At 35.3% G+C, this 24,070-nt stretch overlaps 1 protein-coding gene across 1 annotated transcript in view; it reads right to left on the bottom strand.

Annotated features, from left to right (window-relative positions):
* Positions 1 to 4,992: 4,992 nt before the first annotated feature.
* Positions 4,993 to 24,070, bottom strand: part of MRPS9 (mitochondrial ribosomal protein S9) — a 30,719-nt gene continuing 11,641 nt past the window's right edge. The window contains exons 3-11 of the mRNA XM_027445458.3: positions 23,523 to 23,585; positions 23,398 to 23,428; positions 21,014 to 21,093; positions 15,213 to 15,295; positions 12,422 to 12,497; positions 9,648 to 9,816; positions 7,839 to 7,947; positions 6,508 to 6,677; positions 4,993 to 5,197 (exon numbers count right to left, since the gene is read on the bottom strand). Coding sequence (XP_027301259.3) covers positions 5,106 to 5,197; positions 6,508 to 6,677; positions 7,839 to 7,947; positions 9,648 to 9,816; positions 12,422 to 12,497; positions 15,213 to 15,295; positions 21,014 to 21,093; positions 23,398 to 23,428; positions 23,523 to 23,585 — 873 coding nt within the window. The 3' untranslated portion in view covers positions 4,993 to 5,105. The remainder of the gene's footprint in view (positions 5,198 to 6,507; positions 6,678 to 7,838; positions 7,948 to 9,647; positions 9,817 to 12,421; positions 12,498 to 15,212; positions 15,296 to 21,013; positions 21,094 to 23,397; positions 23,429 to 23,522; positions 23,586 to 24,070) is intronic.

Genomic DNA, 24,070 nt, shown 5'->3' with positions numbered 1-24,070 from the left:
ATGAAAAAAAATGCATGATTGCTTAATCTTTGAAATTAAATGGAGTTTCAAGGTAATGTTGGGGAGGATTTGGAATGAGCCTCAAAGTGACTTTGACAGAAACTCTGCGAGGGAGCTGACTATGATAGCCAATACATCTCATCTGTTCTCCTAGCAAAGTATTAGCTACCAGAGAGCTGTCTTAGGCAAGATACAAGAGGAACCCTTGGCACAAAAATGTCTCTGACAATGGATGTCAGCACTTGTGTCAAGGTCTCACTAGTGAACAAGCTTTTAATTTCTGAGGAATTTAACTGCAGCTGGGTGAGGAGAAAAAATATATATATATTATTTTACCTTGCAAGTGAAATAATAGGTGGATGAACTTTTACTAAATAACAGATCCCATTTTTTTTATGTTCCAGAGGAACAGATGAAGGCAGCGTAGCTGTTTATTGCATAACCATGAGCTTAGATTCACCTTTTTACCTGTCACATATGAATGTTAAAAAAAAACAAAACAAAAAAAAAAAAAAAAAACAAAAAAAAACAGGTATCTCCACCATCTAAGAGATTCTGCAACTTTTGCAACTGTCACTGCCTATACGTGATCCAGCACCCAAAATACAAAACATGTAAGGTTATAGTTCAAAAGGTACTACCTAAATCCTGAAGGACCGTTCTGGGACCTGAAAGAAGGCCTGTACAAAACCAGCTTGAGTTTTTTGAATCAATTCTGTCCTGGTACTACTGGTGTAATCATCTTTGTCTTGGCAGCATTGTGCCTCACCTTGACTTACAAGAAATAGCAGTTACTGAGGGGAAGTGCAACTAGGCAGGCAGGCACTGGGCACCAGTCCTGAAACGGAGGAGATTTTGCTTTTGTTGATCTCACAGGACAAATGGCACTTTCAGAAGAAAGTGTTAGTGTATTATCTTCATAGCTTGCAATTGCTTCCAGGATGCACTCACCGGTTTAAGACCCAGGGTAGTGAAACACACCACACCACTTAATTTACATCGTTTACCAGATGAGCACTGTCAGCATCTAAATATGACATTCCTTGAAATGATACAGAAACAGTCAGCACACATCCTGAATGCCTTAAAGATTTAGCACATTGAACTACAGACTTTATGAGCAAGAACTTTATGAAACTAACCATAAAGATGAAGCTCGTACTAGTTACATACATAATAAATACTATTTAAATTGACAGAAATCAGTATGCACCTTTACATGAATTTAATTGTCTAAACTCCTACTGCTTTTTAGTTCTGCTAGCTCAAAAATGTTAATTCCTTTAAAAGATCCAAATATCCAGGACAAACAACAGTATAGATAAATCAGAAGAGATTGAATTAATCCATTGTGATATCTGTAACATTCACAAAATAAACTATCTTTTCATGTTGTTTTTTTTTTTTCTATCTAGGCTGATCTCTATTTCTGACACTGGACCAAGATGGACCAAGAAAATGAAAAAAAATACACACAAAAAAAATTTCCCTTGCTGATGACTGACAATGGTATGCGTATGGGACATCATGCATCACCATCAAATACTTCCCAGAGAAAAGAAATGTTAAATGAAGTGAGATAAAATGGTTGCTTAGCTTCACTTTTCAATCACTGCTGCCTATTTTTCACACGCATTATTGAGACATCCACTGAACTTTGACTACTGGGACATTCAGTAGGACACCAAATGCTAGGACAGGGCATCCACGTTAGTCATTTGAAACAGTTTGGGTATGACTAGCCTGACTGGGAGACTGAGGTGTAGTGTCACTTTCAAGTGTTGTATTTTAAATTGTGATAAATACTCGACCTGATATGACAGTAATTTAAAATGTATCTCTGATTTTTCTGCTATTGCAAATTTCATCACCATCATTAGTTTGTGTTCATTATTTTCAGCCAGGATTCTATAGAGGAAGTAGAAGTATTATTCCCCGTTTTTATACTGTTTATGGCCTTTGAAGAAGGGACAGGACAATGACTTAAACATAAGCTTTGAGAAAAAAAAAAATGTTTAAATGTTTTTGTTTTGTTTTGTTTTTAAAGAACAAATTCTCTCAATGTTCATGTGATGTTAGCTATATTGTAAAATCCCTCTGTCCACTCTAAACAGATTCCAAAATGCATCAGGATTATTGCTATGCGATACCAAAGATCAGAACTCCAGAGTTTTCAGAGATCACACATCAACTGCCATGCCTTAACGTATCATCTGAAATACTCACTTGAAGGTATTAGTTATTATCTGAAACTAGGTTGCTGAAAACTAGCATTCTCCCACATTTATTTCTCACTAAAAATTGATTCTTGCCAGAAGAAAAAAAAATCCTGGAAGGAAAATCTGAATCTACCCTTTAGAAACCCAATACACTTAATCTGTTTTTACAAAAGTATTTATAGGGAAGATCCATATTTCTTTCCAAAATATCTACATACCACTTTTGAAGACAGCTAGTTTCATTAGGTTGCAAACTGCTCCATCTTGTGGTAAAACAGCAGCACTAATACAAAACAGGAACGGCTTTATACCTTTTTATTGTGGGAACCACCAGCCAGAAGGAAATGTGAGAATTACCAGAAATCAATTGTATTGATGTATTTCTTTTGTCTTGCAGCCAATTTCCGTATCTCACCTCAAAGCAAATCATCAATATGATGAAAAAAAAAAAAAAAAAAGCCATATGAATCACAGCACACATTGACCAGAAAGCACAGAAGGTTTATTTCTTCCTTACGCCTGCATTCAGAAAACATCTTAATGTTTTAAGTATAAGTATCTGTCACAGTCGGGATACTTTTTCTGAAATCGTATTGGCAAGATAAGTTGCTCCACACTGTGCAATCTGATGGCAAGGGACACATTAGGAAGCGCCACCAGCCCCCGCTCCTGAGTGACTGCAAGATGGGAGACCGAGTTTACCAAGCTGGTATTCATAAGAAACTTACTCACGTCTGTGGAATTGCAGTCTGCTCTTAGTAACTAGTTTTCTAAATGCTAGTTGCGTAGGTACAGCTGTTTTCCAAGCAAAGGGATGTGACACTGTTCACTGAAAGATCCCCCAAACGTGGATCATACTTCCCCCCATACAGGACATCCTCTCTACCCACAGGACATCAATTCTAAGCTTCAACCTCCACACAAGTAGAACTGGTGCCACACTTAAATCAGGAGAACCGCTTGGACAAAACATCTGAAGGCACAGGGAGACGACGAGTAAGAGGTTTGGCACACACAGGTGTTGGGTAGTTTGAAACACGAGACTGCAAAAGGAATGGAGGGGAACAAGAAATTAAAACAGCCTCTGATAATCAATCTGATGCTACTGCTGTGCGTCATTTAAGTTGACATGCTTGTGTACGTGATCTGGTATGTAAGAACATCAGAAGAAGCCCTCTGTACCTAAATGGATATTTAGTGAATGCTTTTATTGAAGTCACAACTTTTACTGAAATACGATATAGAGTTACCTTGCTACACACTAGTAATTTAGAGTTAAATTAGCAGAAATGCTACTTAAACCATTTTCTATAGTGTAAAACATGTCTTGTACAGCTCCCATTTGCTTTTCAAAGAGCCAGGTAAATTGCCTCAGCTGTTTGTTAAATTGAACTTGAAAAAATCACGCTTTTGGTTGGGACCAACTAGCTTAGTGATACAGAAGCTATCAGTGACTCTATAGAGAAATTTTGCCCAAATTTTATGAGTATTCTCGAGAAACAACGGCGAACAATGACAGTTCAAAATTACCACCGAGGGATTCTGGGGAAGCAAGGACTCAGAAATGCACCAGTCATGGATGCAGACCGCTGAAACCCAGTTTCTAACCTGCTGTTTTCTTCAGTCCAAGAGATTTGTGTGTCTAATGCCACCTCCTGAATTGCACTTGGGAAAACAACGACACATACAAATCACTCACAGCTATTTATTATCAGCTGCAGTGGACTGCTAGTACCTTTTGGTACCTCTGAGGTACAATATTTTTGGCATAATCTACAACAAACATGAGGTAGGGCAGCGTTCTCACACTTAGAGAAACTTAAAAAGGGCCCTGTTGCCACATCTACTGAGCTGTATTTCTTTTTGTCTGCTTTCTCCAGGCTTGAGGAACCATACTTTTTCTGTTATAGCCCCGTTCATATGGGAAAGATACAGGATATGCTTTTCCTGGATGCTCTATGTATTTGACCTCTGTCCCAGGAAGGAAGATGGAAATAAACCAAAGTTTTGCGCTTTTGGGGGAGTGCTGTAACCGCTGATCTATTTTGGAAGGCTACAATTATAGAGAGGAGGTGGGCAGCACTGCCATCACCTCCTGCTTCTGATTTTAAAAAAGTTATGACTGTTTTTGGCAAAGAGTCCAATGCTATCTTTGCACATTAGCCATATTCAGAACACGCCTCCTTGATCAGGCCCCTTGAGATTTAAAGGGTGGAGAAGATTAACTTCAGCCTAACCCCTTCAGCTCTTTCTGCATTTGGGGGAAGAAGAAAAAGCTGACTCCTCCAGAGGGTGATTCAGAGCACCTAAAATTAGATATTTGCTCTGAATCACTCCCCACTTAACCCTAGGGAGGCATCCTGGAGAAAACTGTTTCCACAGACAAAGGTTAGCCTGTGGGACTGTTCCGCTGTCAACATCCCCTCAGTTGTCAGTGTCATTCTCACTAGTTTCTCAACTCCACCATAGCTTAGGTTGGAAGTTATCACTTATCTTTGGACACCTGCAAAACAAAAAGGGAGACACTTCAAAACTCTCCAGACACCTGTCTAGGAGCTGCCTATGAAGTCCAGAATTTAGACAGCTGAATCACTGAACATACTCATTTCTCAAAAAGTTACAATCCACCAACAATTTCATACATTGTCACTAACCTCAGTACAGCTAAGATGGAAAGCTGGCACTCAAAATGCATCATTTTGACAAATGGTGAATTTTTTCAATTTTAAATAAATTTAGAAAAAGATGCTTTTTCAACAAAAAAACACAGCAGTTATAATGGAAAGAAGTCTTTATTAGTAAATATATTTATACAACAGCTCTAACTCATAATTGTGTATCTTTTGAAGTTCTTGGAGCTTTCTGCCTTTCTTTAAATACTCAGCTTTATCGCTTTTTCCAGGTGAACTTCCGTCGTGCTCCCTCTTGACCAGGCTTTTTTCGTTCCTTCACACGTGGGTCAACCGTTAGAAGCCCAGCTACAAAACACAGAGAAGCACCATTTGTTTACTGTTATGAGTTAATATTGTAGGAGTAGTATGCGTGCGTGACAATAGAGGGTTTCAAGACAACCAAGGGGAAAAGTCCAGGATAAAACAAGCTAAAAGGAATTTAATCAGATCCTCCAACACTTCAACTTTTCTTTGGTAACTGAATTTTGTTCACATTTAGAACCTTTGAGCCTTTAGAGCAGTGGTCTCAACTTTTTTTTAAATTGCACAATCCTATCCATAAAAGATTTTTGAGCACTTACCCCTATTACGTATATTCATTAATTTACAAATTACATACATATACTACTGAAGTTCTGGTATTTTCTTCCTGCATCACAGTAGATCTTGTGCACTCCTGGGGTGCACCCACCCCTTTTGAAAGACTAAGCATATTATAAAACAGTGGTCTCCAAACTGTATTTTGCAACGTCCAAAACCTGTTTGGAATCACGCTGATGTCCTTAAAGATACCAAATGAGTTAAAATGCCAATTTGTATTCCCAGCAAGTTACACTTGTCAGCACTGAAGAACTATAATCAGAGAAACTTACTGCAAAAATACCAGCATGAATACAGCTTTACTTCCATGGGTGGAAACAAAGTGGAAAAATAGTAACTGTCCTGCAAGTAATACACACAGGTATTCCCTACTGGTCCAGAAAGAACATAGTTAAAAGCTCATTGTTCGTAATTCTGTATTTGCTACAGCAGTATGGCATCTAATCACTGAGAGGTATCAAGTACTAGAGAACCAAATACCAAGTAATTTCTATCTTGTTTAGGTAAATTGTCAATCCTAAAGCAAGACTGAAAAGAAGCTCCTTTAGTCTGACTAGTTCCGTGTAGTATGCTTACACTCCTTAATATCCCTTTAAAGTCAACACTCCAGTGTTTAACTTTGAGAATACATATTTTTAAACATAAACAAGGTGCAACTATGAAAGTAAAATAAAATATTAATTATCCTACTGCTCTCAAATGCCTGATCCAGATTTTATAGTGAATATACATGCATGTTTTGTGATTTTATATAGATGCAATATAAGCTGGTTTATTGACCTAACAGAGGTCATGAACATATGAAAAAAATGCTTACATAATCTAAAACGCACACAGAAGAAACTAGGAAAAAAAACTGGAAACAATTTTTACATTCAGATCCCATTCATACAATAGACAAGGTTTCACTTGGATTATCTACTCAAATTTGCACTGATCCTTAATGATTCTTGTATTAATTCAGCTAATTACCAGAAACACACTAAGAAACATTGAAATAAGATTTCTATTCCTACCTTGCCTCATAGATTCCACCTCCTTCTCTGTCACAAAACTCCTCAAAGCTTTTGCAGAGGCTAAACGTATTGCGCCAGCCTGTGAGGATCTTCCTCCACCAGAGACTGTGCAAACCATATCATGTTTTCCAACTCTGTCAAGAAACTGGAAAGGGAACAACAACTGCTCTCTAAAAAAATAAAATAAATAAATAAAATTATATACATGTAGGTAAGATTATATTACATATATTTCCTATTGTAGTATATAGAAAAACATGGTTAACTTTCAGACAGAGATCCAGGAAGGCATTTATATCCCTAATGTCCTACTAAAATACACTTTGTCAGCCTGGAGAGAAGAGGCTCCAGAGAGACCTTCTAAAAGGTGTCTACAAGAAAGCAGGAGAGGAATTCTCTATCAGGACAAGGACTAATAGCTTTCAACTAAAAAAGGGTAGATTTAAATTATATATAAGGAAGAAATTCTGAGGTGATAAGGCACTGGCACAGATTGCTCAGAGAAGCCCCATCCCTGGAAGTGTTTAAGGCCAGACTGGATGGGGCTCAGAGCAACCTGGTCTTCTGGGGGGTGTCCTTGCCCGTGGCAGGGGGTTGGAACTGGATGGGATTTAAGGTCCCTTCCAACTTGAACCATTTTATGAAAAGCAAATTACTAGCAAGGATCATGTTCAAACTGCCAATGGTAAGTACTTGAAGATCAGTTTTGCAATTAATTTTGTCTCACTAATTATCTATGGCTGCCAAGATCTGAATATTAAAGACTGAGAAATCTCTCCCTCTATTCTTGAGCTTGGAAACCACAACATAAAATAATCACATAGGGTCGACAAAGGAAGCTTTCCATCCCTTTTGAGAAGTCTTCTCTATAGCAAACCGCACATCTTCAAAATCTGAAGCTGTATATAAAGTGTCTTGCTTTGTTTGCTTCTACTCATTACTGTATGACAGAGTAATTACATACAAATACAATTCACAAGTCTCTCAGGAAGTTTGACACCTTTGATTATTATTTTTTGTTCAAATAAAACTGCAAGTCCTTTTTAAGGCAACCAAAATTTGAATTATCCAAATAGCCTACGTTCTTGGTTTCTGTATCCCTGCAGAAAGGGAAAGAGAAGAAACAGAGCAAGGCTTACCTATCACTTCTTACAGTGCTCACTGGAAACTAGGAGGAGAGGCAAGACTAATTTTCATAAAATAGACAGACAGGGGAAAAAAAAGAACGGCATCAACTGCGTACGATACAGAACCAAAAGTAATAGTATAGCATAACTTTTGGTGGCATATTTTCTGTACATTAAGAATACAGCATTTCATAGTGCTCTCACCTGTCCTGCAGCACTGGGAAGTAGTGTAAAACATCTATTCCATTCACTGTAATTTTTCCAGTCCCATTGTCATAAACTGTTACAGTAGCTCTTGAAGTTTTTCTTCCACCTTAAAGGAGTTAAAAGCAATCTGTTACATGCCTTCAATATTCTACAAAATTTCAAAAACCTAAGAAGTTAAGCTGATCTTCAGTCTTTCAAACTGTACCAGATGTTTGTTTTTTGAAGGCTAACATAATAAAAAAAAAAAAAAAGGAGGAAACAAGTAAATACAGACAGTAAGCAGTCAGCTTTCAATACATTTTAATCAATACTATTAAGAAGGTCAGGACCACTTTCTGGACCTGGTGAACTCAGTGTGTGAAAATACACAGACTGTTGAACACTTATTTTACCATAAGCACAGCTTCAAAGTCTTTAATATTAAAGACTTGATAAAATCATACAGAAGTTTAAGAATATTCACATGAAAAAGGTTAACACTAAATATGCTGATATAAATAATGCTTACGCATCATTTAGCATTGTTTCCTCTGAAATTACTAGTTGCAATTCAGTTCTGTAAACACATTAGCTTCGAGTTAAAACACAACAAACTCTGTGCTAAAGCCTATGACCAATCTTCTGGGGGCAGAAAGGAAGCAACCCTAACAATGAAACACATTAGACGTTTTGCTTAATTAAGGGGGGTGATGGGACACAAACATGAATGTTCTTGAACTTATAGAGATGGCTTTTCTTAAGATGGGTTGCATGTTTATCGAACTTCAGCAACTACTACTCTGAAGATACTGTTGAAAACCAACAGTGGATTAAATCCCAGTTTGGCTCTTTCACATCTCCTTGGTTTCGTATCATCTTGAAGTCAACCCAGTGAGAACAGAGCGCACCAGCTATTTTGCTCCTCAAGCTCTCTGAGGCTTTCATTCTTATCCTCCTCCTACTGCTTAAGAATACATGCTCCTCTTAAACATACAGCACGAAGTGTGCATATGAATATGAAAGACTGAGAATATGCAGACACAGGCTTGCACGTGCTATGTCCAGGAAGAATCTTCAGACTTTCCTACCCATGTTTTTGATGCATTAGTTTTCCTAGTCAATCACCCATATCACATCAAATCATTCTTCAACTGTGTGTCACTTCACTGAAAATGTAAGCCACTTGTATTTAGAAGATGCACAGGCCCTCATAGCTTCTCTCTAACATCCCCTCTGTCTCAGTACCAGTGACTGAATCCTGTCTCTGAAACATAATGTTAGCTACAGTTCATCAACTTGTTTGAAAATTTAAGAATTTTCAAAATCTTTGCATTTTCCTCAGCTGTTTGTAGATACTTGTTATTTGCATCTTCAAAATTCTCATTTCTTGAATTGCCTACAAAAGTCATGATAAAGGCTACTTAGTGGTCTAAGCACACCACTTTTACACTATGCAACCAACACAGAATTCTCCATGTGTGTTTGGGATCCCCCAGTTCCCCATCCTTTATGTTCAGTCAACTTTTCACAGCAAAGTCTTTTTTTTTTTTTCTTGTACAATGTGCAGCACAGTGAGGTCCTCTCTACATAGAAAGTACTGTATCAGAACTAATAGCTGACAGACTGTGCCAAAATCTGACTTTGTTAAACCAATCTGGATCATAACTTAGTATGTCAAAACATAATTAACAACTATACATCCAATATACACAGAAGCATATAAGAAGAAATAGTGAAGCTGTGTTGTACATACATTAATATTATACAGAAATGAGTGGGAAGAGGAAAAGAATTCTGTATCTTTACCAACCAACTTGAAATTTTTACCTTCACCGGTGCTGAAGGCCACTCCTTGTTCATCATACTTCAAGGGCTCAATAACAACTTTTTGCAATTGTGCAGAGATTTCTCTGGAAAACTTTTTTATATAATTCTCCTCAATGTTACCACATGGCATCATCACCAATTTTTGTAAAAGTTGAATAAATCTCGAATACTGTAGACAACAAGAACTTCATTAAAGGATGCAAGTGTAATTGCATTTGCTAAAAACTTTCTATTTTTATGTACTTAATCTTTCCTACTTCACTTTTATTGATGATTTCTGACAAGATGACACTTTTGCACCTACATGCTGATTTAAGAACAGCATGCAGATGCATCATTTGCTGTGTGACTAAAGATACCTGGTTCTTTCTTCAGGCAACAATGAAGCTTTAATTCAAAGTATAACCACCAACCCCTTTGTAACACAGGATTATTGTATGAGAATGAAGTTCATCTCGCTTTTAGAAAGAAAACATTGAGGGGGTCTTCATTCTTTTGTTGTCATTAAAATGGCAAAAGGAAAAGATTTTTACCTCATTTTCAGTAAGTCAGCATATTCATTGACTTGGAAATAATTTTATTTCACTAAACTGAGCCTCTTAAATGATTATATTTCATAATATATACAGGAAATACCTATCTATCTATCTTTGGCTGTTCAAGCTGAGTTGCTTTAATGTTTATGATTTCCTTTAAACCGAACAATCAAGCTATTTAAAAATTCAAGAGATACTTGACTTAAAGGGCAACCTCTTGAAATAAATTATCCTTTGCTACTGTGTGGTTCTCCTTCCCCCTTACACCTCCTCCGAAGTTCTTCAACATGTGATTAAAGAGTAAACACCACTGTGTTAACCCATTTGTGCTAAAAGCTGGGATGTCCTGTTATGAAGTGTTACTGGCAGGAGTACCAGATAGCTAGGTCACAGGATGTAAAGGTATGCCAGCTTTTAAAACGGATTTTTCATATACATATCACATCTTTATTTTTCAAGTTTTCTTAACTCACCAGTTGTTATTAAAAGTATTTTCTCTTCTGCTTCTAGAAGTTTCTGCACAAAATTAAGTCTTTTTTTTGGTAATTTAGCAATCGCTTCTGCAACTCTTGACATCACTCAAAAAGCTACTTCTATCTAACAATCTGACACAGATCTGTGGCAAAATAATAATACAAAAAATTAAGAATCATGGAGGCTGTAGATGAAGAAAGCTTATAAAAGTTCATTTGCAGAGTGAAAAGAAAAAAAAATCAATAGCTTTGATTTTGTTTAATACAGCAAACACCACAGAATATTTTGTTGCAGTGGCAAAATAATAGAATTGGAGTGGGTAACACTAGCAGCTCATACCTAGGTATTTCAAATACATTTAAACATTAGTGGCTGAGGCTTTGGGGTTTTCACATGTTGAGAGGCCAGGACATAACAAGTTTTTTTTGTTTGTTTTGTTTTTTTTATAGTCTACTGCAGTCTATCTTCACAGACATTTGGTGTACAAAACCAAGCAGCGAAGAACACCAAACTGGTTGGTTGTACAACTAGACCACTTTCTGGGACTCTAAGAGGAAAAACAAGCATCCCAAACACAGGAGCTAATGAAAACACTGAGATTGTAACTACTACTACTAGGAGCAAGATAGCTGAAATCTCCTGGGTAGATCAGGATGGAGAACTTACAACAGCAACTTCTAACTTACGGACGTAAAACTGCTGAAAACTTTTCCACTTTACTCATAGACAATAAGCCATGACATGTTACTGTCTGGATGACAAATGAGCAAAGGGTACGTTTGCTGCTGCCATGCTATTCTGTAATGATCTTGTCCACAGGGCAAAAAAGTGATTCAGTACTGCTTCTAAGTGGAAAAAATATTTGGAATGCTCAGTGTTACATTCTCTTATACTCAAGCTTAAACTTCCAGAAGAAAACCGAAGTTGGTCACACAGACTAAACCTGCTGTTACAAATCTAATGCTATTTAGGGGATTGCAGGAAAAAGCTCTGAATAAGAAAAGTGGATGACTATCAGGCTTGGTAGTCTTATTCCCAGAGAAGCATGTAAAGTACTCCAAATCTCGATACTGATACAGCCTACTGATACTGGCAAAACTACAAAAATCCTTTTCTCTCCTCCCATACTTCATATCAAGGAGAATGTAAAAAGAGCCATCCCAGATGAGACCACAGATCTATTTAGCTTTATATCTTGTTTCTGATATTTGATTCTGTAGCCAATTGCTAAGAAAAGGAATCCTTATTTCATCCTTCTCTGTGACTTTATCACTATCATGGCCTTAAGATTTAGTCAAACACCCTCTACAGATTTACCATTACACAAATCCACCACGTTTCCCCATCTTGAACATTCACCCTTTCCCTAAAGTAAAGAGAAGAGGTTCTGGCCCTGTTTTTAATCTGTAATTAGAATAAATAACTATTTATTTCTATTACAAGCTGTCACTATGCTCCATTTTGTTAACACAATTAGATGAAAAGAGACAAGGCCTACCACAATGCTACCAGAAGAAAAAATGAACTTACATTAGCAACAATGGAAAACTCTTAATTGTTCTGTACTATGCTAGTAAAAAAGGGGCACAGGGTAAAGAGAACATGAAAATAATGTAGTAGTGCTATAAGCATGTGCATTTTATGGAAAGAAAGTTCTTTTGAAGAGCACCTGCCTCTATGTAATGCCTTTACAGTATCCAAAAATGCAGAGTCCATGTTTTTAAGACACAAGCCTCCTTAACATTAGAAGGATTAATTACTTACATCATCATCCGACAGTTTTTCTAACAACATTTCTTCCAATTCCGTCTTAGTCAGCCATCTGCTGCCAACCAGGTTCCTGTTTAAAATATCACATATATCCTCCCTTTAATTAACCATGCAATTAGAGTTACATCACAAAGGACCACACATACAGTCTTAGCTCAGAAATATATTTTCCATCACAAATGAATACAGATCACATTCCCATAGTAAACAGAAAAAGGCCTACGCTGATTTTAAAAGATCTTTTGAAAGAAATGGTAACGTCACATATTGAATTTACCAAATTAAAATTATGTATTTCATTTACACATCATTCATATTATTGAAGTCTGATATTGAGCAAGATTACTCTTGCAAGAATAATCTATCTTCTCCTCAGCTTAAAACTTAGTTTGACAAATTTGCTGCTAGGAAGAGTTTGGTTTATTAGCAACAAAGAAACACATCAGAAGGCAGGATATAAAAAAAAAAAAAAAAAACTTAAGCAACAAAATTTTGCCTGTGGTCTCCAATTTTTTGGCTCAATACCAAACTCTACTAGCAGTAAGTATGGTCAAGGTACTAATGCAGCAATAACAATCATACTGTATTTTAACTACTATATAAACTCGGTCTGCTCAGTACAGAAACTGAACCAACAAGAGAAAAAGCAGAAGTTAAGAAAACAGCCTCATACAGAGATGTTAACGCAAAGAAAAAAAAAACGTGTGAAGTTAAGTCTTTGGGAAATATGTATCATACAAAGTGTCTGACAAAACAGAATGCTACCATGAATATACACATCAACTTTATCAGGTAAATTTAAGGCAAAGCACTAACTTTCTTACCTCTGTAAGATTTTTTTTTTTAATTTTTAATATATTTTTTTTTTTTAAAGAAGCAATCCTAATGAACAAGCTCTCATTCAGAAAAGCATTCCTACTCAAGGTGATTTTAAGTAGTACTTCTGAAGTTCGGATTTTCATGTTTTTCTGAGTCAGGGCATAAGAAATATTTACTTAGAGACAGTGCTGGTTTTAACAGGAATCCTAAGAAGTACCTAACCCTGACAGCTTCAAGTATATAGTACACGTATAGTTACTTCCAGTGAAGCCAGTGATTTATTTAGTTTAAATGTGCAAAAAGCTATAAGCTTAAGTCTTTCAAGATCAGGTTCCTACCCCACAGTTAATTTTACAGTGTGTCCACGACAGATTGCTTGCTGGAAAAAAAAAACAAAAAACTAAAAACCACAAACAGTTCCTACCAGCCCCTACCTACATTGAGGAGATAAATTATTGAGGCTAATCTCAAAGGAAGTACTACATCCCTTAAACCCTTTAAATTCTCAGAGTTTTTACAAACATAACAGAGGAAAACAAAAACTTTCAACCCTGACCACCTTTGGGTCATTTTTCACATCAGTAAATCCACTGGCTGAGCTCTCTAAGGTTATTTTTCAGCAGCATACACCAAGAAACTAAATTCATTTATTCTTGTCTGCTTAGAAACTAATACAGATCTATAATAAAACATTCTGTGGCTCACAGGACACTATATATATACACACACATACCATGAACAAAGATGCACTTCTGTTATTTAAGAACGAAATAATCTCAACAAATTAACCCCTTCTCTTCCTAACATAAATGATAAATGGCTGAAATTAAGAAGTGACAAACCAACATGATGTGCAACTGGAACGGCGCACAAACCTGGCCAGAAAATACACAGCAAGAACATAAATCAAAATTTTTTTTCCAGTGTCTGAATTGTAACTATATAAAAATTGGTAAACACTGAAAACAAACCTTCCTAGCTGTATCCATTTCTTTAAGATACTTGCTTGATTTCACATTCCAATATATCAAGATCTTTGCAGAAAGAGTAAAATATATTTAAAAAAAAGATCAAGAATGCAGCCTAAGAGAAGTGAACAGTTTATAAAACATATATCCATTTCAAAGACAACCCTGACAGTATGCACTGAGAAACCAACAACTATAGTATTTCACAGCTTGTTCTGGTTAACATGCATCTTTTCTGTCCAGTAGCTATGGCCAAGCTAAAAAGCTTACTATGCACACCGAAGAAGTTAAAGAAAAGAAGGGAAACCAAATCCAATTACCATTAATGGTGATATTAAAACAAACCGAACCAAATAAACTTTTCTAAAATAAGTACAGCTTTGATGATTCAGCTGTACAAAGCCATTAGAACAAAACAGTGGAATTAGAACAAAACAGTGGAATTATTTTGATGCTCTTCAGAATCAACATTAGTAAGTAAAAATACTCAAAAACAGCAATCAATGAAAGACTATTAAAAAGCTCAGCTTCAGATCTTAGGATTTTTCCAACAGTTAAACAACATATTTGATATTTACAAAGGCCTTATTTTCTCATAAAAATCTTACTACCCTTTTCAAAAAACTTTACTGAAGAAATAATTAGGAAACATCGTATATGACAAAGAATACTGGATATTCTCTATATATTTTCAAGTCACACTTTTGAATTCTTATATAGGAGAGAACATTGAAAAGAGCTGAGAGAGATTAAATAGCAAGAGATATAGTTGGGGGTTCCCTATTTCAGCAGCGAGCACTCCACACATACAGATTACACACAGACCTTTCAACCTGAAATTAGCATACAAACATTAAGTGAGGGAGTAGGGAAAATGTCTGAGAATGGGTTAATGGAATAAAAGGCAGGTAGGATGGGAGACTACGACGTGCCAAAAACAGCATACTGAAGCATTTTAAGAAAAGTAATATCAATATGGAATCCAACTAGAAACGTACTTTTTTTCCTTCTGAGGTGGCAAGTCTTGAGCTGCCAGTTGGTCTTGATGTTTCTGAACATTTAGCAGTTTTTCATAGGTATCCTAAAATATATATGAAGAAAAATTTAAATGCATTTTTTCATTTGTTATTTGATTTTATTATGTAAAACATGCTTATGTGGTTTTGGTCTCCAAACATCTAAAATTCAAGAGGTTAGAAAACAGAGCTCTAACAAGTTAAAAAAAAAAAAAAAGAGCATATTAAAGCTAAACCAATAAACATTTAGACAGTGGGTGTAATATTTTCATATGTAGTTCAAGGTAATTAATTTTGAATTGTGCTATTGTTCTTCAGTTTGTTGCCTTCTTATATGTGCTTTTACAAAAATTCTCAAATGTATACAGAAAAGAAGCTACGTTTATGTAACGGATATGCCTCCAGAACATACTGCACAATCTTTCACAGAGCATTCACATTTTAGCTTGTCTTCCTCAAAATAGTGAGGAGATTTAAAATTGCAAATTATTTCATTTAGCTAGATTTTTGTACATTTGAATTGTCAGCTCTATCAGTAGGCTGTATCAATCAGAACTCCCTCTTACCCAGGCACATCCACAAAAACATACACAATTAAATTTATCATGATCAGAATTAGTTGTGTGTTTTTTGTTGTTTGTTTTTTTTTCTTTCCCTCCAAACATTACAGATATACTGGCTCTACATTTTCAGTACTTTTTTTTCCTCAACAGTTTTCTCAAAATTCTTAGCTATTTAACTTCAAATCATGCTGTGACAAGGATTTACAACTTCAGAAAACCAAAAGCAAAAACATCCACAAAGCCACACAGAAGATATTACGTGAGACATGTTTTTTAATAAATTATCTTCAGTTTCTTAATTTCAAAAACTTTTGGAATCTATTTTGTTTTAAAGTATTACATCTAATACTAAGAATTACAGCAGTGATTTAAACTAGAAATAGGAATATCTGGAAAAATAATTACAAATAATATTGAAACAAAACAGAATTGTATTACAACAAAGTGCTTGAGTGTAAAATAATTTACTTTCATTAACAAGTGAAAGTACAAAGCTTCTAACCACTTTCACACACTTTAATAATTTAAGGACTTTAGCAAATACTAGGGAAGCTACAGATTAGGAATTACCGGGAACAGGGAAGGATCTTTTTTTTTTTTCCTGTATTAATTACAAAGAACAGACTATTAAAAGAAATGCAAGACAGAAACATACTGTTAAAAATTAACCACTGAAATTCCAGTTCTTAACACAAGTAACGTTGTGACTTGCAACAGGATGCAAATTTACAATCTTTTTTTTAAAAAAACAAAACAAAACAAAAAAACTCGCTTAGTTACGAGCATCTACTGTCCAAGCTGATTTATCCATTGATATAAAAAAACATTGGCTGATATACTAAAAATATGTGTACTTAAAGTACATGAACTAAGAACAGATTGCTATCTGAGCTGCACTCAAAGCATTTAAACAGGGACAATTCACTGAGGCCTTTGACGCAGGTCATTGATGACATTTTTAACAGCACCGTGGAACAAAAGTATTTTTGGAATAACTCCACAGTATAAAATCCTGCAGTACAAAACTGCCCACTTTTCCTTGAGACTGCAAAAGAACTCACATATTATAGCAATATGACTTCCAGAAATCTTTCAGTTTTGACAGAGATAACCCATTTCAGGTAGGAACTAGGAAAATTTTTCAATTTAAAAAATACTCTGACTTTACAAACATGAAACATCACATAAAAGGGTAAAACAAATCATATTTTCATATACTCCCAAACCTCAGAAATACATCCGCATCTTCTTATCTTAGAGATCTATGGTAGCACTACTTTGGGTATCATTCATATCACATCATCTTTCATAATCTTAACAGCTCTATTCAGAGCTGACTATTAGGCTGCAAAAAGTTTTCTGTGCAGGAAAAACAGGCACAAGTTTTGGGTTAGAGGGCATGAGATGTGCCTGACACCAAGATTTTTTTTTTTTATGCATTTGTAGTTGGACTGGAAGAAGAATCAGTATGGAAGCTGTAGTGGGAATGGAAGAGAAGGGAAACGGATTTAGCTGCAGGTCGGGTATCTCTGGAGAAGTCCCTGGAACAGGGGCTTCAGAATACTTTGAGCATTGGGAAATCAGCGAACCAGGCACGAAGATGATATTTTAGGAATTAAGATGATCTCCTTAAAATGTTCAGGTTAAATTATAGAAGCAACGGTCATTAAAAAAAAAAAACACACACCGACAACACCCTAACTAAAAAACCTTTACACAGGAGATGAAATCAAATAAAATTAGAAAATAGTATTATAAAACATTTTGGCATGGAAGTCAAATTCTAAATATAATTTCCTGCATATTTCTGGCAATTAAAGTGGACTTGAATCTCTAATGAGATAAAATTTTGGTCTTAAGTATTAAGAAAAAAAAATTAATGCAAGCATTTAATGTCTGTAGAGAGATGAAGTCAACAGACTAAAAGAACCACTCACTTGTGCAGTAAAGTACATGGATGAGTCTTTGCAAAATCAGGAATTGCATGTAATGCCCAATAATTTATCTGACAAATCTTCACTCCCCACAGGCTAAAGAAAGCGTCTGAAGACACACTTGCTTTTTCAAAGCTGGCAGGTGAAGATTTTACTAATCACTTCAGGATTCAATAGTCCAATTCATGAATGTACACATCTGTGTGTCTTGTAAACTCAGCTAGTACACAATCAAAATAGCTGATTTTACAAGATTGGCTATGTGCTAAAATGCTTCCATTTCTAATAGAGGTATCAAATTTCAGATCTGTGTAAGGATGAAGCCTTCTAAAATACAAAGCAATATTCTTCTTTTACCCTACTTAAAATTTTTGGGAAGAAATTAGCAAATGGAACCCTAGAAAAATGAGGGTTTCTTGGTCCTTTTTTTTTTTTTTTTTTTTAAATGGGAATTTAGCATTGTAGCATTTTGGTTAAAATATGCTGCAGAGCTCATATAATTTTGCCTTTTTCTTCATGTTTTTTTTTTTTCACTTCAGCATATACTTTAAAAAAAAAAAAGTTAAAATGTTGTATTGCATATATTATCCACAATCTGATATTTCTAAAAAAGTAAAGGAGCAGTTACATAAAATTACTATTTTGCTTCACAGACTGGTATGAAGAGACCATTTTGTCTTGCTCTGTGCATTACTAAAATATGACATTTTCTCCAAAAAACCTTTAAGTTAAATGATGATCAAATATACGAGCAAATACTTGTGAAACTGTTTCATGCAGTAACCATTCTGTTGTGTATCAGAAGTAAAATAAATTGTCCTTTCCTGACAGCTAAACTTTATTCAAACAGGCAGAACAAAGGCAACAATGGAGTATAAAGTGAGTATCCTTTATGAAAGTTCGTTTAATATTCGAGTCATAGCAACATGTATATTGGCTGTTATAATACACGTGAATACATATGGTTTCTATTTTCACTAGGTGGGTAACATTATTCCCTAGCATTAACTACACAAACAATGCTGTGACCATTTATGCCACCAGAAATTAATAAAAGTGAAGTTCCACATGAGTCTGTGTAGTAATTAACAGCATACAAGTTTATCCAATTTATGAGACTTAACGTAGCAATTTTAAGGACATCCTCAAATGGGATTGATCACTTACACTACACTGTATTAACATACAACCTTTCTTTTTTCCTAGCCAAATTAATTAGCTTTGAGACTTACAAATATGTTTTCTTAAATACACATTAGCCTAATAAGAGGTTAAAACAACATTGGGAATTTCATGCAGATTTCGTCTTTCATTTGGCTGACTGAAAAAAAAATGTTAAATCTCCTTTAATGGATTCAGGCTTACAGAACTCTATTTAATAAAGATATTTAGAAACATTCTAAGAACGCTCAAGTACTTAAATATCCTATACTAATGAAATTTGTGTTTGTCAAAGTGGCTTTGTTTGAAGGTGGTTGCCAGTGTTAGAAACAAGATGCACACTATTCTCTTTGAGATTTCCAAGGCAATCTTGCATACTCTTTCTAACTGCTTGGAAGAGCTAAAAATAAACTTGTGCTCCTTGTAAAATTTGTAATTTCTTCATTATGATGGAATGCAACAAAACATCTTGCCCTTGGGTTGCTCCGTTTCAGCCAAAACAAATGCAAATGGCTTGTCAGATGACAGCTGTTTGATAAGGCTCCTCTACAAGACCTGCATGCTTTACTTTTTTCCGTGAAACTTGGGATGAAAGGCAGAAGGCAGGAAGAGAATTAATGTAGCATACAGTCTAAAGGCAATGCTACAACCGTGATTAAGTAGAAAAGTTAAAAGGCACAGATTTTCCACAGCCTCGCTGCGTGCAACCCATCCGTGTAACAAGTTGACAGGCCTAGCGCGTCAGCTCCATCATCCTCTCCGACAGCTAAAACGCAGCATTGCATCCCTTTTCAGAGAAAATTTGCGTCTGCACCATGAAGCGTTGTACATTATTTCTTAGCACTGCAGGGGGCTCAAGTCCATATGGAACCTTCACAAATATTACCACAGATCAAACCAGCGGCGTTTCGAGGCAGATTTGACATACCTATTTAAATGAACAGCAGGGGTCCTCGGGCTGCCTCAGGCTGTGCAGGAGAAAACCTCTGTGGAAAGCCTATGCTGCAGCTCCATTACTCAGCAAAGATACACTCTACATTTATCATTCATTTCATTTCTGCCAGGGCAAGAAGCTCATTTGCCCAAGGTCAACAACAAAAAAAAAAAAAGAAAAAAAAAAAAGAGGGGGGCTGTTTTTTATTCTCCCAAAGAAATAAATGTACCTGACAAGTGGGGATTTTGTCCTTTGGGTACGCAGTACACAAATAAATATCAGATAATTCTAATAAAATCATGGCACTCCGTAAAACTGTGGACTGACTTCAACAATGTAAATTTTATTCTTTTGAGAACAGACTAATCATAGAAATAACTTTTTAAGACTATCTAATAAGGAAACAAAATCTGAAGTGACTGTCCAGTTAAGTATTTCTGCATACAGCATTAATGCTTTCATTTCCTATAAGTACACAGAAGAAACATGCATAAACTCTTCTAAGGAGGTAGATAATGCTTGCGCTATTGATGGTCACAGATATGAAGTGCCTATTCATAATCCACATGAAGACTCAGAAGCTGTATCTGATAGAACATAATGAGACCCTACCATAAAGGTAAACAGATGCAGATCTTTTACTCCTGGAACCATGCTAATCAGAAAAAGCCTTAAGTTTGCATGAATGAAACAGTCTTAGAAAAATCAATTAAGCAGTTTAAATGCAAATTTTCTTCATACTAAATGTCAGCACAAATAACATTTCCTATAGCTTTGCCCTTCAAGGGGGAGAAAAAAAAAAAACACAACAACTTTTTTTTTATTCTACAGCGATTTTTCTTAGGACTAGCTGGTTTTGTTGTTTACACATTCTCCACTACTAACTTTATGCTACTAAGTGGGTACAGCCTATAAGAAAGTGGTCAGACTATTCAGATGCAGATCATAGTCAAAACTGTAAAATAAACCAAAAAATAAGCAGGAACTATTATCCTCTGTTCTCTTAAACTTGACATAAAAACACCCCTAGTAATAGATATTGTGGCAAAAATTAGCATTTCTTTCATGTTCAGTGCTGATATGGCCTACCGTGAAAACACTGAGTAAAGTCAGGAGCTCCTAATACACATCCCTAGAATAACGTGTCCTTGACTGGGAACTAACATTATTTACTACAGGTACCATACTTACATGCATTAATGAATAGTATGACTGCTTGCCGGTATAAAAGAGGAAGTGAAATGGCCGGCCATCTTCTCCCCACTGGATTTCTAATGAAAAGCAAGATTAGACAAGAAAGCAATATACACTCATTAAAAAAAAATATTTGTATTTAATTGCAGTTACAAACATCTTCCATAATACTGATTACCTTTTAAAATATCAGAGAACAATGACATTTTGTGGGTATTCAACCTGTCTGGAAATCTAATGATTTAGACTACCTTGGTTATAACAAACAAAAAAAATCAAAACTCTAGCTGCAATTATAAGTAAATATTTAATACTTCTAAACATCTTTTAACACAAGGGAATCCCTCATGCACATCTTAAATGAACTTTCAAAGACTGTGTAGTTGGTATTACAGATGCAAATATCCATTTTAGAATAGAAAGAAGTACAAATTAAGGGACAATTGAAATCTACATAATGATGGCAAAAGGCTAAATATTAACTGCTCTGGAAAACAGTGCTTTAAACTCTGAACAAATTACTTACTAGTATAACACATCTAAAACAAATTTAGTATTCATACAATTGTCTTTTGCAGGTAACTGCAAATATTCAGAACTTGGGAGATTTTAGGGCTTGTTCATGTTGATGCCTGTGGGATATTTAAACACAAGACCTATGCTATGCTTTACATAATTAGTACAGCAACAAAACAGGCTTTGTTTAATTCATCACATCCAGATTACTTTATTTATCAAAAAAAAAGCTATTTATGGACATGAATTTCAACTTAAGAAAAAATTATGTATCAAATTTAAGTGTCTTAACATGACACCCATCTCTTCCAAACACAGAAAACTAACAAAAATAAACACCTGAGAGCTTTTAAAAGATTGAACTGTAAAGAAACTGCCAGCCATTTTATCCAGTAAGTTCAGCTGAAGCAAACTACAGACAAAAGATAAGACTGCAAGAACCTGTCTGATAAGCATGCTGGTGTATTGCACTGAAACATTAACACAGAATACAGCAGAAGTGGAATGAAAAGATGTAAAATTTAAAAAAAATAGAAAGAACACTGGGGGCATTTAACCAGGTATACTACTGGGAGAATGTATGAATTTCTCTTTATGTGGCTGTGAAAGCCCGTTTAGTTGAAATCCCTATTCAGGAAACATTCTGAAGTATAAATTTATGGTTTTGTACTTCCAAATTCTTAAAGATGTAATGCACAGACAGTCAAGAAAAGCTGCCTCAAAAAAAGATATTTATTGAAAAGTGTTAATTTTAGACACATACATTTACACTAATCCTCGTTCTCAAGACAGAGTTAGAATCTCAAAGAACTCTTTGGTCCTGGAAACATGAAGTAGTAGTTTAGTTCTGCCATAAACAGTCTTTAGATTTTAAAATTGCATAATTATGATTAACTGTCTTACCCTTTGCATTCTACTTTCTATTTCATGATACTGTGAAGTTAGAAATTAATGTGTGATACCATTTAATAGCTAACATTCCAAGACTTCTAGCAATGCAGACATCTTTCTAGAAGATGCACAAAATTCAAAAAGAATCTATTGATTCCAGAACAGTAGAAGGAAGGAAGGAAGAAAAGAAGGAAAATGATGGGATTACACTGATTATCAGAAGTTTCTAAATGGGACTCAATAGTTCAGCGAATAAAGAATTTCACATCCATGCTAAGAGTTCATGCTAAACAGCCAAAAAAATGAAAAACAACTTTGTAAAATTCTTTGTAAAATTTAATTTGGTGATTTCAATCAGGTTCTCCCCCTAAACAACATATTTGCACATCACTGACCTCTGGGTGCCTCAGGAAGCAAGGCCAAAGACTGTATGGATCAAGTGCAGATTTAAGACTTCCAGGTCAAAAATGAGACGTGATGGGAAGCGGTTCCATTCACATCACCCCCTATTCTCTCAACTGGCAATTTTAAGGCTGTAATTTCTCTGCTTTTAGAGCACCGAAGGTACCAGGAAAACTTTTGGTTTAAAATAGCATTAATGAATATTTTATGGATGTTGATAGACAGCACTGACAAAAAAGCTACTGAATTCGACAAAAGGTTTTCCAGTGATTTCAACAGATTTGGCACGTCATTCTACCTGCTGTTTATTTTTAAAAAATGAAAAACATTTATCTATAGTCAGTTCACAATATGCCTCAAAGGGCTACTGGTGTTCCAGAATCCAGCAGTATTTTATTTATTTATTTTTTTTACCCTAAAAGCTAGATCAGGCTTTGTACTGCTCATGTCTTATCAGTTCCCTCCCCCACATTGTTCCTAATAAAAATAAATCTGTGAAAATAAGGTATTCTACATATACAAATTTTCTTAATACTTCAAAAAAGATTATGAAAAAAATTATGAGCACTTACTCCTCTGTTCTGGAAAAATTTCTGTGGGATGCTGCAAATAAATAAACAAATAAATATCATCAAAAGGAAAAAGTTACTTGAAATTTCATGCTATGGTTATTCAAAAATGCAACAAGAATTCCTACCTTCATCATGGGCCTGGCTCGTTTGTCGAATAAGCCCGAAGGAAAGAGATAGGCAATAGCTCTCTGAAAGCAGAGATCACATATGTAATTTTTCCATAAAAGAAGCATCACAACATTGCTTAGGTACTTTCTCATAGAGAAAATTGAACAATTTTTGCACATACATAAGCAAAACAGTTAACAACAACTGCCACATATCTGCTGTGTGGAAAAGAAAAGCAGTTTCCTCAGGAATCCTCAGGTGGAGTAAAATCTCATTATGAAGGTTGTGGTCTAATACATCAGAATGAGTGAACATTCCCTTGCAAAGTTTATTTTTTTTTAATAACAGTACACATTTACAATGACTCACCAGAACTACTCGAGTGCAAAGACCACCTTTTTAATAAGTAAATGCAACACTCATTTTATCTTAAAACTTCAAATGCTACAACTTCTATTACAATTACATTTTACTCATCTTTCTGAAAATATCAGAGATTGTTAATAGTGCCTCCTGACAAACTCAGCATGAGAGTTTTATTTATTCAAACAACTGGACACAAAAT

Source organism: Anas platyrhynchos, chromosome 1 (assembly GCF_047663525.1).
Source record: "Anas platyrhynchos isolate ZD024472 breed Pekin duck chromosome 1, IASCAAS_PekinDuck_T2T, whole genome shotgun sequence".
In the NCBI taxonomy this organism is placed as follows: Eukaryota; Metazoa; Chordata; class Aves; order Anseriformes; family Anatidae; genus Anas; species Anas platyrhynchos.
The sequence above is the reverse complement of the archived record's forward strand: the minus strand, read 5'-3'. Positions and strand labels throughout refer to the sequence as shown.